The sequence below is a fragment of the Mixophyes fleayi genome, chromosome 12 (genome assembly GCF_038048845.1).
Source record: "Mixophyes fleayi isolate aMixFle1 chromosome 12, aMixFle1.hap1, whole genome shotgun sequence".
NCBI classification, from domain to species: domain Eukaryota; kingdom Metazoa; phylum Chordata; class Amphibia; order Anura; family Limnodynastidae; genus Mixophyes; species Mixophyes fleayi.
Genome location: NC_134413.1, coordinates 937,096 through 955,036, shown reverse-complemented (window position 1 = coordinate 955,036; position 17,941 = coordinate 937,096). Strand labels below are relative to the sequence as shown.

At 45.4% G+C, this 17,941-nt stretch overlaps 1 protein-coding gene across 5 annotated transcripts in view; it reads left to right on the top strand.

Annotated features, from left to right (window-relative positions):
- The first annotated feature begins 264 nt into the window (after window positions 1-264).
- Window positions 265-17,941, top strand: part of CEP128 (centrosomal protein 128) — a 67,237-nt gene continuing 49,560 nt past the window's right edge. For 4 of the 5 annotated variants that reach the window (XR_012680346.1, XR_012680347.1, XM_075193505.1 and 1 more), the window contains exons 1-18: window positions 265-424; window positions 737-823; window positions 2,224-2,344; window positions 2,474-2,595; window positions 2,682-2,791; window positions 3,360-3,432; window positions 3,838-3,954; window positions 6,913-6,999; window positions 7,331-7,405; window positions 8,042-8,168; window positions 8,246-8,406; window positions 9,868-10,218; window positions 10,771-10,987; window positions 11,917-12,350; window positions 12,472-12,636; window positions 14,069-14,245; window positions 14,361-14,420; window positions 15,084-15,264. Coding sequence is in view for 3 of the 5 variants with exons in the window: in XM_075193505.1 (XP_075049606.1) it covers window positions 278-424; window positions 737-823; window positions 2,224-2,344; window positions 2,474-2,595; window positions 2,682-2,791; window positions 3,360-3,432; window positions 3,838-3,954; window positions 6,913-6,999; window positions 7,331-7,405; window positions 8,042-8,168; window positions 8,246-8,406; window positions 9,868-10,218; window positions 10,771-10,987; window positions 11,917-12,350; window positions 12,472-12,636; window positions 14,069-14,245; window positions 14,361-14,420; window positions 15,084-15,264 (2,812 nt within the window). In the remaining 2 variants the exon portion in view is untranslated. The remainder of the gene's footprint in view (window positions 425-736; window positions 824-2,223; window positions 2,345-2,473; window positions 2,596-2,681; window positions 2,792-3,359; window positions 3,433-3,837; window positions 3,955-6,912; window positions 7,000-7,330; window positions 7,406-8,041; window positions 8,169-8,245; window positions 8,407-9,867; window positions 10,219-10,770; window positions 10,988-11,916; window positions 12,351-12,471; window positions 12,637-14,068; window positions 14,246-14,360; window positions 14,421-15,083; window positions 15,265-17,941) is intronic. The other variant, XM_075193506.1, reaches the window with a different exon arrangement.

Sequence of the window (17,941 nt, the reverse complement as noted above, 5' to 3'; positions counted from 1 at the left end):
AATAATTATGTGTACAGTTCTGCACAGCGTGTTGGAGCTTTATGAACAGGCTACATATGTGTACATGTAAGAGAGACCTTTATCAATGGAGTGGTAAAAGGTCCGGTGTAACGGACCTGTAACTTATTAGTGAAAACGTTTTGACTCCCATGAATATTACAAATGGAACTGTCTCTAATTTTGCTTTATTCTTATTATCTTAAATGATTATAATCAATCTGTCCTTAGTACTTAATAAATATTTCTTGTGTACCCCCTGCAGTAATCGGACTCGCTCATGGCAGATTCCTCCAGCGACTCCGACTTCCACCTGCAGACCCGTGCCCGCAGACGAGGTCCCCTCCGGGCTACGCACATACATGACAGGTCACGAGGAGCGGGGGACGTGTCTGAAAAGATTCACAAACTGGCGAATACACTGCAGGTGCTTCATGTTTCCCTCCCTCATCGTAATGCCGCTTGGCAGGTCGCCCCTCTGCGGGCACAGATTGGATGACCGTTGTAAGGAAATGAAGTGCCACTAAATGAGCTAAGATACTAAAATGACATTTAGATTAATAGAAGGCAGATAAAACACGGTTTCAGCTCATCGGGCAAATTACCGCACATATCGTTATATTTACTCACCGGGGCTGGAGGATTTAATGATCTCATTTGCATTTAAAGGGTGTGAGGTGGTACAATAATAAAACCCGTTACTCTGCTGTCTGATCCTAAAATGTCATCTCCTTTGAAGGACACCAGTCATAATCTGAAGCAAGTTGATGAGATGCTCGGGCAGTACCGGGAGTATAACTCTGATCAGACAGGGGCCATTGAAACTGTGAGTTCTTGCTTGTTGTGAATGTTGTAAAAAGCCTCATATAAACTATACTGGTATTTTATAACATTGAATAAATTATAAGTTAGTAAAAAGTAATAATGTCTCTTGCCTCCCCTTCGCCCTCTGCCGCGGCGCCTCCCCTTCGCCCTCTGCCGCAGCGCCTCAAAAAACCCGCCCCCCAGCTGTGTATTACTATGGGAGTTAGTGACGTATGTTTGCACGACATACTGAGCTCTGTGTCGCCTGCTGTGACTCAGGATATCACGTTGATAGTGAAGTTCCCCAGCTACTGTTTATATTTGCCTTCATGCGCTCTGGGCCCCATCCTGTCAGTATTTGGACGGCTCTCACAGGCCTGACCTCCCGAGAGTAATTAAAGGGACCAGATATATGATTAAAAATAAGCTTCCAGTCTAAGCAGAAAGTGTGTAATTAGCTGCGGTAATTAGCTGCGTAGGAAGTGAGCTGCTTGTCAGGAGGCAGCAACATTGTGTACAGTCCGGGGAGCACAGAACACTTAGGACAGGTTACGTTACTTTGTTATCTTGCACAGAAATAATCACTGTGACCTTTTTATTTATTTATTTAACTCCTTTATAAATGGCTGAAGTTGGCTATGTTTTGTATAAAGGGGAAATATATCCTTCTTATTCATGTTCCATTAGGATGTGTGTAATCATAATAATAAAAATAAAATAATAATACGATTATTCATTTATTATGATGGTTATTAGCGTTTTTTCTCTGTAGGATACTTTCAAGTGGGTGACACCCTTTAGGGGTGACCATTGTTGCTGGATAAACATGTTATTTGTCTTCCCTTACGTCTGGCATTGTACAGTGACTGTTTTCAGTGGGGTGTAGGTGTAATAATTTATACTCTCTGTGCATATATATGCTCTGTCTCTCTATCCCTGTTATTTCTGTGTTCACTCCACATGACCTGCTCCAACATTCTAAATACCTAGAGGCCACCTCCAGCTCTCTCCATACCTAGAGGCCACCTCCAGCTCTCTCCATACCTAGAGGCCACCTCCAGCTCTCTCCATACCTAGAGGCCACCTCCAGCTCTCTCCATACCTAGAGGCCACCTCCAGCTCTCTCCATACCTAGAGGCCACCTCCAGCTCTCGCCATACCTAGAGGCCACCTCCAGCTCTCGCCATACCTAGAGGCCACCTCCAGCTCTCGCCATACCTAGAGGCCACCTCCAGCTCTCGCCATACCTAGAGGCCACCTCCAGCTCTCGCCATACCTAGAGGCCACCTCCAGCTCTCGCCATACCTAGAGGCCACCTCCTTTTTAGGTTTTCCAGCTTCTATGAGGGTAAGATATACATGCATCTTTTGACTTCTCATATCATTCTGCTAAATTGATTGTTTCTCTGTATATCCTGTACAGCTGAAAGAGACGCTGGAGCAGTCCATCGATCAGCTGAGAAGCCGGAGACTCTCCCGTCTGTCCGGGGGCAGGAGTGCGTCTCTGTCCAGCTTGTGTGCTGGTGACTTGGATTCCACAGCAGGTCTGTCTTAGAACATAATCTATACAGACCGCAGGAGCACCAGTACTGGGCTGTTCCACATTTGTGGACCTCTGGGTGTTGTGTGTTTTGTAGGTACCTGAAAACATGTTGTTTTCTTTTCTTTCTCAGCTACAGGAAACAGACGATTGCAGCCAACCTCTCCCCTTAAGGACTACACCGATTTAGGGATCCGGCGCCGGTCTCGCTCAGCCAGTGTGCGGTTTGTGGATGAGGCGGGTAATCCTGATCAGGTAGGGCCGCTGGTAGGGGGGGAGAGACACGTGTCTTTTGCTGTGTGAGGAATGACGTGTTACAGGTTTCTACTTCACTTCTACAGCTTCATTCGCTGCATCAATCCCTGCGAGATCTGAGCTCTGACCAACTGCGCCTGAACGATGACCTGAGCAGGGAGCTCACCCGGAGGAACAGGTACCTGGCTGTGGACTTGTGAGTGTGGAGCTTAGTGGAAGTTCTACATAGTACTTTATATCGATTATGGCCCTGCTCTTATAATGCTGTACGAGTTAAAAGTCACATTATGGCGGCTCTCTGCTCCAGCATAATGTATGCTTCCTGCAGCATTAGTTTGGGTACTTGGAGTGCTCGATGCAGGTGGATATAATTAGAATATACAGAGCAGCTCATCACCGCTAAGGTAAATCCTGTGACCTCCATGTTTAGTACCAGTATAGGTGGAGTTGCTGTGTTAGAAGAATCTTGCTGTAAATGTTCGTTAATGTGACACATGACCACTGTCATTTGTATTCCTGCCTCTTGGTCTACTGATGCGGTTATGTACGGGGTCGCCAACAGGAGGAGACTTAGCTTTAACTACACAGCGCCAAGCAGTCTTTCTGTATTAGTAGAATGAATCCTTATTATTGTGAGGAAACGAGATCCTCAGAGTAGGTTTAGTGTAAGGTTTATTAAAACGGTTTGTATTGGGAACAAGTGACCTATCTGGGTATGTTCTGGGCTTATTGTATGACTGTGAATGTTCTAATTCTGCTCACAGGACGGACGCGGAGACCAAGCAAGCTCTGAAGGAACTAACAGTCCGTTACGATGAGACGCAGCGTCAGGAAACGGTGAGTATGGCTGTATGGGTGGTATACCTTTATATAACGGGAGAGGCAATCTCTCCGCCATTCGCTACCAGTGATATCTGACTGTGAGCCGTGTCACCTGCTCACTGGTCACAGACGTGTGAATCACGCAGTGAATTTGTTGGGCTCTCTATATGAGCCATGTTGTGTAATAAAGTGCTGCTGTGGTATTGACATCACCTGTCCAACATCTTCCAGATTATTTTACATAATTGTGTCCTCGCTTTTATATGAGGGTCAGCGTGACAAGGAAATATTGTCCTATAATACGGATTAATTCTGCTTTGTCTACTTCATTCATTGAGTTCTTGTTGATACAAATGTAACTCTTGTCCGACATTTACCGTCCCGCCTCCATTCTCTGATGCTTGTTTCCTCGGTTTGAAGGTTTCAGAGCGGGTGGAGCGGCGGCTGCAGCAGTTGGAGCGGGAGATGAGGACGGAGAGGCGACATGTGGAGAGGCGGCAGGACCACGTGGGTCAGGTGTCCACTCAGCTACAGGAGGTGGGTCCAGCACTCTCTGACGGGTAATAACAGATCCCCCAGGTGTGTGACCGTCGCTTTGTCTTCTATATTTATATCTGAAGCCAAGATCACACAATACTTGCTAACCCTCCAGCATACACACATGTAATACTCCCTGTTACTGATCAACATACTCCGGGAGATATATGAAGAAAGGAGGTTCTTCTGGATTTTTTCACTATTGTCTAGAGTCCATCTGCGTTGTTATTGGGAGACGGGCATGGATATCCGCTACTGAGTACACAGATATTAATATTTATTGAACGTTATATAAAGGGCTGTTGGATCCTCTGTTGTGTGTTAGGCCTGCGAGTCTTTACTGATCAGAGCACATACCATCCCTGCCCGAGCTGTGATTATATGTAGAATAGAGAAGGGCTTCTGCAGACCTGTATATTTGTCTTGGCTGTTTCACTCCTCTCTCGCTGTGATAGAAATATGAGCACTGGGATTTCCCCAGGGGCTGACTGGTAGTCCGTAAAGTCCTTGTTCGTTGCTTCTTATGTAGGGCCTCTCCTTTATCCAACCATTCTTCATGTGTGACTGACGTGACCTCTGAACAGCCCCTATGTTATCTGCAGAGTGATGGGATATATGCATGGCCTGGTAGTGATAAAGGTGTAATATAGGGGGTACATTGGATGTCAGACATAGCATAAGGAAGGAAATTCCAATTTTTAAGTCATGGTGCCAGACACACAAGGAACTGGGAAGAACACAGGAACTGGGGGTGGGACCCATCGGCAAATTTAGGGGGTAATAAAACAAACGGCAGAACTCGTCAAATAGCGCCAGGGAGAAGAAACGGGGAATATCGCGGCACAATATATCATTCTGTGGAAATAGTTACCCGTGTATGTAAATGCCTGTGCCATAATGACCAAAAGGGGAGCTTGGCAGGGTGGCGAGCCTTTGTTTAGTTGTCTTTATTAGAGAAGCGTTAAGAGGCTAAGCTGGGCAGAAGAACATCTCCTTTCAGTGGTGGTGGGTTTGGGGTCCCGTTTGAGGGGCAATGGTTTTTTTTGGCAATGATTTTTTAAATATTTTGGGGTCAATATTTTGTGTTGGTGATATTTGAGAGGTTTTTGTGGGGATATTGTACTTATTTTGTATTATTGTTAATCAATGCTTTTATCTTTGTTGTATTTTTTTAAAGAATGACATAAAAGTCCCTAATGCACAGACAATGATTGAGCTCTCGTTTTGGTCACTCAGCAGAAACTGGGAACAAAGGAACGGCGTAATACAAAGCTCTGCCACGGGATGGGTGACACTTTCATCCAGCTATTGTTTTTCCCCTTCAAATCTTCTCCTTTCATTTGTCAAAATCTCTCACGCTCCACTCGCTTTCAGTCCAAGCATGTTAATATTCAGATCCACAACCAGGCTTTTCTAATGGAAATATGCACACTTAAAAGAGAGAAGAAAGAAAGAGATTGTTGTTATTAAAGGTTTAAATATGCCCTGGGGACACGCCATTACTGTTCACACTGTTCCTCTAGATATAAAACCGTTTAGGGCGATCCAGAGTCGGCGTGAGTGAAACAGCCGCTTATAAGGGATTTGCAGAAAAGGGGCGAGCTCAGCCTCACATGAGTGGATGAGGAGCTCTAGGAGAGTGCAGGGGGGGGCGTGGTACGATGTCCTCACACTGTGTGGCTGTGGGCGGTTTTCATCGTTTATGTTGTCACTTCTCTGATGTATGAACTAGAATCTGTCTCCCTAATTATAAATCAATTAACCAGTGTCTGACTCTCGTGTTGCTTTTCTATGTTTGGCGTCCCCTCTCCAACTGAAATTTAATGTACACATGAAGCAGTGTATGAGCTTTTTTTCATAACTATAGGGGTGAGAGCTGATTATAAACGATTGTGCTGTCAGATATAATAGGAAGTGCCGCAATGCGTTAACCCTGGTGCTATGTACAGGAACCAATTCAGTGAGCAGCGCTATCGGACCCTATAGCATCACCTGTGTTAAACAGAAACAATGGCACCAAAAAAGTACATTTTACGCCTTTCTTACTCCGGCTCAGTCGATTTTGGTTGACATTTCAAACTTCTCCAGAAACCGCGTTGTATGTGTTTTATGGTAGACAGACTTACAGGTCAGCTCTTAGGTAGGATGGAGACCTGTGTATTGGCTGGCCGGTCTGTCCTGGACCCTCTGAGATGTGAGTGGTCTGATGTAGACTCTGAAGGCTGATCCTCGAAGTACCTCTTTCAGGGACTAGAACGGTTCCCTTCCTGCATTCTGCAATGCATGAAAAATCTCCTCACAAAACTCGCCACTTGTCCCGGTGAACCAACCCTCGTCCCCCCTCCTGTCTCGAGCCACTGACCTGTGTTGAATCTGGATGCGTGGAGGCAATGGTCCGTTTCATGACAGTGGATTGGCCAATCCTGTCCACCGATCACATCACTCAGCTGCTGCTCAGCCATAGATTGGTTAATCCGTGGACGACTTGGGGAAGTGATATTAAGTTACAATGTTAGTATCTGATTGGAGCAGCTAAACATTGATGTGGTTCTTATGTATGAGGGGCTAAAACGCACTGCGCCTCATTTAGAGTCCGGAGTAAACCCTCCAAGCCCATGCAGACTTTACACCTTGGTGGAACCATGTTGCACTGCAAGGGCGGGGCAATGTAAAATGTGTGGGCGTGTTTATAATTGTGAGGGGGCGTGTCCTAGCTAATCTCTAAGTCACAGTGTAGAAATAGATTTGGGTGCTATATGGAAAAGCAGCCAATATTTCCCCTTACATCTCACTATGATTACTCCATAACGCTAAATGAGGCGGCAGTTCTCTGTCTGCCTTCTCCTGTGTGGATGAACGCTCGTTAATACGCCCGTTAGACCCCTGGACAGATGAAATCTACGTATGTGAATTTGTGACTGCATAACGTGAGAGCTAATGTCTCGTATCATAACACAGGCATTAAAAAAACGGGAAACCAAATCTGATGAGGTGGAGGCATCGCTGAAAGACAAGCTTGGGAGGCTGGAGAGTGACAAAATCCAGGTTTGAAGTCTAACTTTACATTCATATTACAGATGCAATCCCTTCCATAGCTTAGTGTAATCAGTAAATGGCGCCCCCTGTTGGTGATCTGTCTCCATTACATGATATGAAGAATAGACATTTATGGTTATCTGATGACTATTTTGGCTGTGCCATCTATCAGCTGCAGTGTTGCTGTGAAGTCTGTACATTTATGTGATAGATTAGATTAGATTTTCTTTTGGAAGCTTCTTGGGCAGATGCATATTAAGACTTATAGAAATATCTTGTGCTTGCACTATGATTATACTGAGGGTGATAGTTCTGGCTATAAGGGTCTTTGTTGTTGCAGCTGAAGGAGGAGCTGGAGAGGTACCGGAGGAGGCTGGATCAGACGGAGGGGAGCCGGGACACTCTGCTCTGCCAGGTACAGGATAATGTCACATGGGTAAATAAATAATAATAATAATGGGTACACACGTCGTACACGGCATAACACACACACTTGAAATTGAATAATAATATTAGGAAAACGACCATTTGTGTTTGCTGAATGATGGAGTGTAAGCTCTTTTGCATTATCTTGTTTGGTCGCTGAGTTGGACAAGATCCGGCCATTTCTTAGTTAGGATTCTGTCATGAATGGGGCTGGTTAGTGAGGTCAGAATATGGCGGCATCCTTATACCAGCGAGATTATAATCCCTCCTTATGATCAGAGTATTAGGTGAGTTTTTGAGAGCACATTGAATGTGACACATTGTCATTCAATAGACTGACAATGTGAAATAGAAAATGTCCCCCTCAATCACAGACGTCTCTACCTCCTGAAACTTTACATTTTGTATTTGTGAATGTTGTGAAAGTTACTCTTTCATGTGAAGAATATTAGGTTTAGTGGCCCTTTAAGACTTACTCCAGAATATTTGGCTGTTTTCGGCTCGCCCTGTTTGTTTCCTCTGGTGTAATAGGGAGGGCAGAACAGAGACCAGTGTTATAGAGGCTGACCCCCGGCTGTCTCCTGTCATTACTGGGACAGATTAATTATGTTTACACTATTTGTAGGTGGAAGACCTGCGCAGTCAGCTTCTGAAGTCAGAGGAGGATCGGGGCCATTTGCAGCACCAGGTTTCCCAAATCTCTCTGCAGAGTCAGCATGAGAGCCGCGAGGAGGACAGGAGAATGCGGGCAGGTAACATAGTAATGCGGTAACGGGAGACGATGATCTGAGTGGGTCCCCGCTGACTTGTAGGTGTTTGTTCCTTCTAGCTGTGGAACGCTCGGAACAGGGGAAGCAGGATCTTGAGCGCCAAATCGCCGAGCTGCGCTCTCAGGTGGACAGAAACGCCATCATGTCTGAAATCGAAGATCTGAAACGCAGCCTCGACCACAAAGACCGAGAGAAGGTCCAGCTGGCTGAGCACCTGGAGGTGCGGATTTCAGGGGGGCTGTGGTGGGCCAAATGAAATACATTTTGGGGAAACTGAGTTGGTGAAGGAGGGGTAAATATTTAATGTCTGAAGACCTCATATGTAGATAAAAGCAGTAGTACTACTGCCACCCTCGTTCTTGCAGCATACGGAGAGCGACTGCCTCTGCTGAGGCTGTCCTGATCAATATGGCAGCTCCATGTGTCTGGTATAAACTGCTCTCTGCATATTGGACATAAACATTACAAGTATCTGCTGCGGTGATCGTCATCTCACAATCTCCCGGTTCTCACTAGCTCACTTTCTCTAAAGCAATTAGACATCACTTAAGGAGGCTATAAATCTCTGGAAGGCCACTGCAGCCTGTACGGCCTATAATAAAGGCTTTATTACACTTTGCTTGTGGCTTACAGAATGAAACAACATTAATACATAACAGCTAAAATGCTGCAGTCTCACTTATTTTACAATAAAACAACTTGTCTCCACTGTTATTATAAATTCCATTATGATACATTGAGCCTACTTTATCCTCTTAATCTATGAACATGTCGTCCAAGTTCACTTCTCTGCAGCGTTTCCACAGCGGCATCCTAAAGCCAGTGATTAGACTGTTGTCCCCTAATTAGCTTATTGTACCTATATTACATCAATATTTAAACCTTTTACTGGATGAGAATAATGCACTTTACTACATTAGCAGACATGGACCTGATTCACAAGCCGTTAACTAGTGATGTTCATCGTACCCACCAATTGTAATGTTGTGTTTAATCATTCTAGAACGCGGCACAGACTATTTCTTTTACCTTCACACACCCGCTCACAGCACTGGGCCATGAGCCCTACATGTGTGCAGTCTGTATGTTCTCCCCGTGTTGGTTTCCTCAAAGTACAAAATCATACTGGTAGGATAATTGGCTTCTGACTTTAACCCTGTGCATGTGGTAGAAAATATATTGTAAGCCGTTACTGATGTGAACGATTAAATTAGTTTCTATAAAGCCTTGTGCAATACTGAGATAATGATGGTAAAATACATCACTAACGCCTATAAGATGCACATTACTTTCATGCTATTTTCCCAGCAGGTGTAAACGAGCCTTTAAACATAAAAATACTGTTTATGTTTGTTCAGTTTTGTATCCATTGGCACAGAGCACAGATACCCAGTGATGAGATCTTTGGGATGGGGGGGGGGGGGGGGGTCCATCTAAAACTGGCTGACTAACCGCAAAGTAATAATTGGCACCAGTTTGGGTCTTATTTTGACTGGTATTATTTAGTACCAGTCACATTAATCCCGGCCTCCTACACTGCTGATGTTGCAGGGTGAGAATGACCCATCCTATCTATGAACCTGTCCATCACTAAGACGTTTCCCGGTGTTCCCACAGAGACGGAAGGTCGGTGAATGAGTCTTACCATTTGAAGCCCTCCCATATCTTCCGTATCTTCTAGGTTTTGACCGTAGACATGGAGAAGAGAGAGCAGCAGCAGCTGAAGATGTTAGGGCAACTTAAAGACATCCAGAGCCGTTATGAGACTTGTGAGCGGGAGCGGAGGCAGGTGGAAAGTCATAACTCCGAGCTGGTACAACAACTGGAGGAGGTGACACAGGAGGCTGAGAGATGCCTCGGAGAACTCCGGCAGGCTGAAGCCCAGTGTCTGGAGGTCGGGAAGAAGAGAGAAGAGATGAAATCCAAAGCTCAGGAGACTGTCAAACACTGGAGGCTGAAATGTAAAAAGCTGGAGCAGGAGCTGGAGAAGAAGGTGGAGGCCACGAGTCTGACCTCTGAGCGCTGTACACAGGTCAGACATGCTGTCTCTAGTCATAGGTGTCATCATGTCGTGCATTGTTTTACATCCTGTCTAACCCTAATATTATTCTCCTTGTTTACTAGGAAATATTAATCCTTGGATAACGTACAAATCTTCCAGTATAGGATAAAATATTGAGAATTCTTGTAACCTTTTGTGTCCTATTTTATTCTGGGATATTCTGTAGAAGTGGAGGAGTGTGAGAAATGTTGGATGAAATGGCTTAGACCATGTTACGCTATAATATGTCTTTACCAAGAATGTCAACAACATTTTTCGGTCCGCTCTTTCTTGATTCAGGATCATCTCCCACTGAATTTCTCATTGATTCAGATGGAGAAAATGATGTTTGTTACCTGTGTATTGTGGGTGGGAACCGAATCATGTGACAGATAAACAGGCGATAAAACATTATAGAATACTGAGGACAGAAGGACAATCATAGCGATGAGGTGACATTTCCATGCCCCCTCTTGTATAGAATACGCTGGGTTAGAACACAGCAATGTTATTCAGCCATGTCCTCGTGTTGTGTGCTCACAGGCCCTGAAAGAGAAGGATGACGTGAAATGTCAGCTCCAGACCACCGCACAGCAAGCGGAAAGTCTGCGCAAGGAGCTGGCGGAGGTGCTAAGCAGACGGGCGCAGCAGGAGGAGGAGTTACACCTGAGACAGGTGCGACTGACCGAGACCCAAGAGCAGCAGCTAGAGCTGGAGAGAGAACTGCGCGAGTCCCAGGAGTTGACCGGGCGGCTGCAGGGTATGATCACTTGTGCACTATATAGTATGGTAGTATACGGTAGCAGATACTCGGGGTGGTTTAATGAAAGCAAAGTGCATAAAACTTTAATCTGTGCACCTAGGACTATTCCACGGCTGCAGGTTTACATTTCTGTAGATATCATCTGCACTTATATCCCGTTTAATTTGACATTTTCACTATGCTAAAAATTTTTAACTGACTTAACATAGTACTAATCTCATCGAGAGTTAAAACTCTGCAAAAAATCGATTTAACTGTTTAGCACATTGACAAGAAGTACAACAGTAAAAGGAGCACCAGTAATCTGACTCCTCCCATTATTCAATGCCCTCCACAGACGCCATCTAGTTCCGCAGGTCAATGTGCTTTCCCACAAAACTAGGCGCATTTGGACAAAAATATGCATGTAATGTTACCAAGGAGCGCTGGCAATTTTGCTGTCTATACACAGTCTTTATTGGCGGGATAGGAATCTGACTATTTGAATGTGTATCAGATGTTCAGCATATATATATATATATATATATATATATATATATATATATATATATATATATATATATATATATATATATATATATATATATATAATCTATCTCCCTGATAAATTCTGTGTGTTCACCCCGATTAAAGTTTGTTTAGTTACTTTTGCTTCCAGATTGTTGTTTCTCCGAATCCACAAATCTATACATAAACATAGATGGTGACTCTTGAATCTCTTCTTTTATTGTCTTTATGTTTGTATACATATGTCATAAGATCCTGTACTTGGTTATAACTTCCTAACACATTACATACAGTCCTCAGACCGTCTCACAATGTGTATTAGGGATGTCAGCTGAGATATCTGTAATTGGGAAATGAATGCTGGTGGCTGATGGTTGTGTCCGTATGATGGATTTCTCTGTTCCGTGGCTGATTTGCAGGAGAACTACAGAGACAGGTTGGGCTTCAGCAGCAGCTGCAGGAGGACCGGGAGAGGCTACAGGAAGATCTTCTGTCCGCTGGTCGGGCCCAGGACAAGAGCAATGAGAGGATTCTGGAACTGCAGGAAGCGGTCAGGGACCTGAGTGCGGAGAGGGCTGAGCTGAGCAGCAAATTGGTGCAGGAGGAGAAAAGCAGCAAAGAGCTGCGGAGGAACCTGTGTGAGGCCCAGAAACAGGCAGAGTTTGCCCGGGAAGAGCTGAATTCCGCAGGGAGGCAGCTGAAGATGGAGAGAGACGTCCACCAGCGGGAACTGACAGACCTGCGCTCCGCTGCCCAGACGGCTAAAAGTAAACACGAGCGCAACATCCAGGAGATGCTGACGCACTTCAGACAGGAGAGAGAGGAGCTGGAGGGCTGTATCCGCACCCTGAAGGTGAGATATATATATATATATATATATTGTGTGTGTGTGTATATATATCTATCTATCTATTGAGCTCCAGACGCGAGGTCCAGCCCTTTAGATAAGTCTTGAATGAATATTGTGTTTCCAGGCGGAGTTGATTGACACCAAATCTCTGGTGAAGTCTGAACGGCAGCGGGTGGAGAAGATGAAGGTGGAATGTGATAAACTTTCGGAAGATGTATTGCACGGAAGAGAGGAGAGTGCCACCCTGCGGTGCAAGTACCAGCTGGCTGCGCAGGATGCAGAGGAGAAGGTGAGACCAGATACGAGCAATAAATCTGTTTCATTGTTACAGATTAATTTGGCGACATAATAGGTGGGTAGGTTGAGCGTATTATGAGCATACTCACTAGTAGTAGGTTATTTAATACATTCTGCCATATCCCTTTGCGTCCTCTGACTTACATGGTATAATCCTTCAGTACTATGTAACGTCATCGGTTACTGTTAGAACTGGATAGTGCAGAAATTTTCCTCATCATGGCCACATCCAAACACAAATAACTCTATTTGTTGGGGTACAGTGGGTCCTATCTTATTTATACTGTAGACTTCTAGTTTTGAAAGAGAATAAATTGTCTTCTACGGATATAACATGGACATATGGCCAGAAGTTATAGTGATTCAGATAATCACATTACCCATATTGGTGTTACTGTAAACTATATGTGTAGTTCTCACATTGGCCACTTGGAGGCGCTTCAGCATTATTGTATGTCACCTTTGCAGGGAGAGCAGGACAATGCGGAGGTGAATGGTCGGTTACTTTTGCTTCCAGATTGAATAAAGATTTTAGCATTTGTAACCAGGATAGAAAGAAAATAGTCAGCCACATGTACAGGCACACACGTGTACACACATGAGCATGAGATATGTGACTGACGGATCTCAGATGTGTTTCTTACTACATGTGAGGCGCACGTGACGCCCCAGTTGTTGCTTAGATCCGTTGGTCCCATACAGCTGAGAATCTCCATATCACATGTCGGTTTCCTTATCAGTAATGGCAGTGAGCTTGGTGGGAGGTGATGTGTAATTCTCTTATGTGGCAGATGTGTACCAGGAACTGGCACGTACCCCAGAAGCTAGGATGGTAGGACAGGGAGGGTATATGGGGTAAGAATGCTCTGACAGATCCATAAGAGAAAGGGTAGCTGGGAACGTTGACATGATATGGCTATGACGTGATTGCACAGTCTGCTGCTTGCTACTTTATGCAGCTGATCTATAGAAATACTCTGCATGCCGCTATGTAGTGACGCTGCATGCCGCTACGTAGTGACACTCAGTGCCTCCCTGTAGTGAGGCTCTGTGCCGCTATGTAGTGCCAGCCTGTGATGCTCCATGACGCTATGTAGTGACGCTCCGTGCCGCTACGTAATGACACTCAGTGCCTCCCTGTAGTGAGGCTCCGTGCCGCCCTGTGCCGCTATGTAGTGCCAGCCTGTGATGCTCCATGACGCTATGTAGTGACGCTCCGTGCCGCTATGTAGTGACGCTCTGTGACGCTCCATGCCGCTATGTAGTGCCGCTCTGTGACGCTCCGTGACACTATGTAGTGAGGCTTTGTGCCGCTATGTAGTGCCGCCTTGTGGCGCTCCGTAACATTATGTAGTGATTCTCCGTGCAACTCTGTCCGCTATTTGCTGCTTTGTATTCCTGATAGTTGGGGTCTTCTTTCACAGGACCAGCAGCTGAACTCTATAGGGCAAGATATAAAGAAATTGGAAAACGCCAATCAGACCTTGAAAGAGGCGCTGAATTCTCTGGAGACCGAGCAGGAAACCATCCTAAGTGCCATAGAGACAGAAATTAACTCTGCCTGTCAGCTGCTATCCAGAAACTCCACCGAGAAATTCAAAGTAATTCCCAATATTAATCCTCTCCCGTCTGTAACAGATGAGTCTGATTCCTGTTTATTGTTAGGAATGTAAAATGATTCCTTTTACTGAAACTGTTCTCTGTCATCTACTCAAGGCTGTATCCACTGCCACCCACCTGAAGAATGACCCCCACTACTGGCTGGCTGAGACTAAGGTAAGACCCTGGAATATATCCCGGAGAAATGCCCCTATTCGGAGATCTGCCTGGAGCCGGCCACACACAGAGCAGCAGCTGGTCGGACTCACCAGGCATCCCCGCTCCCCTGCCCCCCCGCCCCTACCCACTCTATCTCCTAATACACAGACCTTCCTCTGTCCCCCATCCCCTCCATCTATATGTACATCCCGTTACTTGCCATTATTCTATCCAGTACACAGTGCTGTACCCGGACCTCCCCCCTCCATCTCCTAATACACAGACATCTGGACACACTGACTTCTTCCCTCCATCTCCTAATATACAGACATCAGGACACACTGACTTCTTCCCTCCATCTCCTAATACAGACATCAGGACACACTGACCTCTTCCCTCCATCATCTCCTAATACACAGACATGAGGACAGAGGGTTAGAGGCAGGCTTGGGGGGGCGGGGGCCGACGCGCGGGTTAGAGGCAGGCTTGGGGGGGCGGCGCGCTGGGGCGGGGGGGGGGGGGGGGCTGGCATGCAGACACATCCCTCTAGGTCCCATCATTAGGTCATTGAATGAATATGTGTTGGCTAATTTCTCTCTGTCCAGTGTTCATGTGAAGGGGAGACTTATGTGACTTCCTTGGCCACTGTCCATGTTACTGTTGATCTCGCTCTCTCCTCAGACAAAGCTGCACTGGTTGTGCGAGGAGCTGAAGGATCGGGAAGAGCGGGAGAGGAAGATCCATAATCAGCAGCAGCAGGTTCGGGAGCAGCTGAAGGAGCAGAAGATGAAGAAGGAGGCGCTATGTCAGCAGATCAGCAGACTGGAGCAGCAGGTAGAGGAGGATCACAGGGAGAGGAAAGGTAGGTGTCATCACCGGAGTGTGAGTGCTGCCTCATTGTCACAGTAATGTCTGCTATACCGCTGCTGTTGCCTTGTGAGGCGTTTGGCCTGTGAGCTAGCATTTATATCCCTTCATGGTGATGCTGGGAGCTGTGCTGTAATGTTGCTGAGATGAATTGTTCTACATCAGTAGATTTCTTCTTGTGTGATCTGCGTGATCTGCGTGATCTTCGTGATCTGGCCGCTGATGTACTACAACATGCACGTATTGCTTAGTGAGCAAAAATAACATCCATTTGCCTCATTTGTCTTTTTTTTTAGGGTTGTTTCCCAGAAAATCATAAATACTTTTTCCATTTTACACTTGTGATTAACGGTTTTAATTAGAAACAGATTCTATTATCTGGAGTGAATCAACAATTATTGGTGTATTTGTGAGCTACATGTACAAATGGTTAGTATATGCACTCTTCCTCTGGCACGGTTGTGGTACATATAGTACAGTGTTCTCCCAGTACTGATTACCCGTTTTTACTTGCCACCCGGCTCTTGGAGTCCAACAGAGTCCTATTATAATGGAATAAACCATTGCCTGTTCTAATAGGAGAAACACTATGTGAACACTACAGCCAGCAGTGTATGTTAGACCAATGACCGCCGCTCTGATCAGTCCTGGCAGGTGTGGGCAATAACCTCCAATGTTTTTCAATATTATTGCAAAGTATTACACTGCCCCCACCCATCTACTTCTTAATGCCACCCGGCTGGCAACATTATCTGGGGAGAACACGGTGGTACAGTCTCTAGTAAGCTGGGAACCAACTGGAGTTTCATTTTTATTTAGAAACACCAGTGACATCACAGAGATGTGATGTCACTGGTCACTATTTGTAAGTGACAGTAACAGAGGTCAGTGGATACTTTACAGGCGAGGATGAACTGTGCTTAATCCGTAGTGTGATATGGGGGGGGTAGTTGTGTGATGGGGGTAGTTTTTTTTTTTTTTTTTTTTTGGGCGGGTGTGTGACGGCACGGGGGGGGGGGGGGGGTGTGATGGCGCAGGGGGTAGTGCGTGTGTGTGTGTGAGTACGTATAGTACTGGGAGACTGGAGACAGTAGTATCGCTGGAATCTGGTGAATGGTTTACGTGGTATTAGAGGTTTATGGGATAGAAGCATCTATGATAAATGCTGTCAGTTTATAGAGACAAGCAGCATTGTGTAAGGAAGAGGGTGATAACTCCCCGTAATACTTCTACATCTATAAAACCGCTTTCTTTACAGCCACTTGTTTAGAGTCCATCCGGTGACATCCAGCGAGCAGATGTATCTGACCCTATTGCAGGGTGGGGTTTAGCTAGGTTTTATTTATATTTTATTTATTTTAATAAGAAAAATAAATAGCTAAATTTTTGACAATTAGAAACATAATTAGATAAAGTGAGAGGACCAAAAGTCTGTACTGAAATGTGACCAAGCTCATTGAGAGCAGCGTAAAGTAGTCGCACTCCTCGCAGCTAGATGGTGGTGGTATTAGGACGCTGGTGAGAGTGGTAACAGCAGGGTCTGACATATGACGTCTTGCATCTGTGTCCTGCGTCTTGGGGGGGTTGGTACTGATAATCACATGTCCAGATACAGCGCTGGCACTAACTGTGACGGACTGGATTCCTAGTACTGCGACCTTGGACGCAGGGAAGTATCTGATGAAGAGGAAACAAGCCGACAGTGGCACTTTGCGCATTGTCACAGAGTGTTTGCCGGAGATCGGTATGGCCGTATTACGCTTCGTCTGCTCGCTGCTTCACGCTAATTCTGGTACATAATATTTTGTGTTCTTTATTGACATGTCCTACTACTAATTTATCATATTATCCAATAACAAAAACCCCTGGCTATGTGTTATTTGTCTAATGTATGGTCTGATAAAGGAGAGATTGATCCGCGTTATCATAATCATTTACCATCTCCTGAAAAATATTGATGGTATCGGTGAGGTAAGATGCCCTTAAACAGCCATTTATTAAATGGCTCTGACTATTGTCACCTCAGAGTTTAGGATGTAAATAGATAGGTAAACTCTTGGTGGATTTCTACACCCTCCCTTGTTTCTAATAGATCTCTGGGTACCAGGAATATACAACGTAAAGTACCACTGATGTACACTGTAGGACGCGTGTGGAGGTATCACCGTTTACTTTCTGCTCTCGTGTCGTGCCTAGGTGAGCAGACGCACTGTCATATACCACGTCTACTCTAATACCTTTCCTTTACGTACACTATTTACTGACATTCTGCTGGCTTCATCCTCATTTAAGCCCCTATGTCTATCTCAGGACTCTGTATCTTGGGGTATCCTCTGGTGCGTCCTCTCGTCAGCACTTATGGATCTGGTGGATGTGATATTACCAGATCTGCCAGATTGCTTTATCTTTACATATAGCTGAGATGCGCCTCACTGGACCGGCCTTGAGCCAGGAGAATGGTTGGGTGGAACAGACAGCCATTCTCATTGGAGGACAAAGCTTTCTGGGAAACGTCCCAGAGAGTGCGGAGGAGCAGACGTCTTCTGTCAGCGGCAGATAGAGACATAGGAGGTCACCACAATGGTTTTGTCTTCTGTCATTGAAATGTGAGTGATGTAGGTTTTGCGGATAATTAGGTGACTGAGCAGATAGCAGCGGCCAGAGGCCTCAGG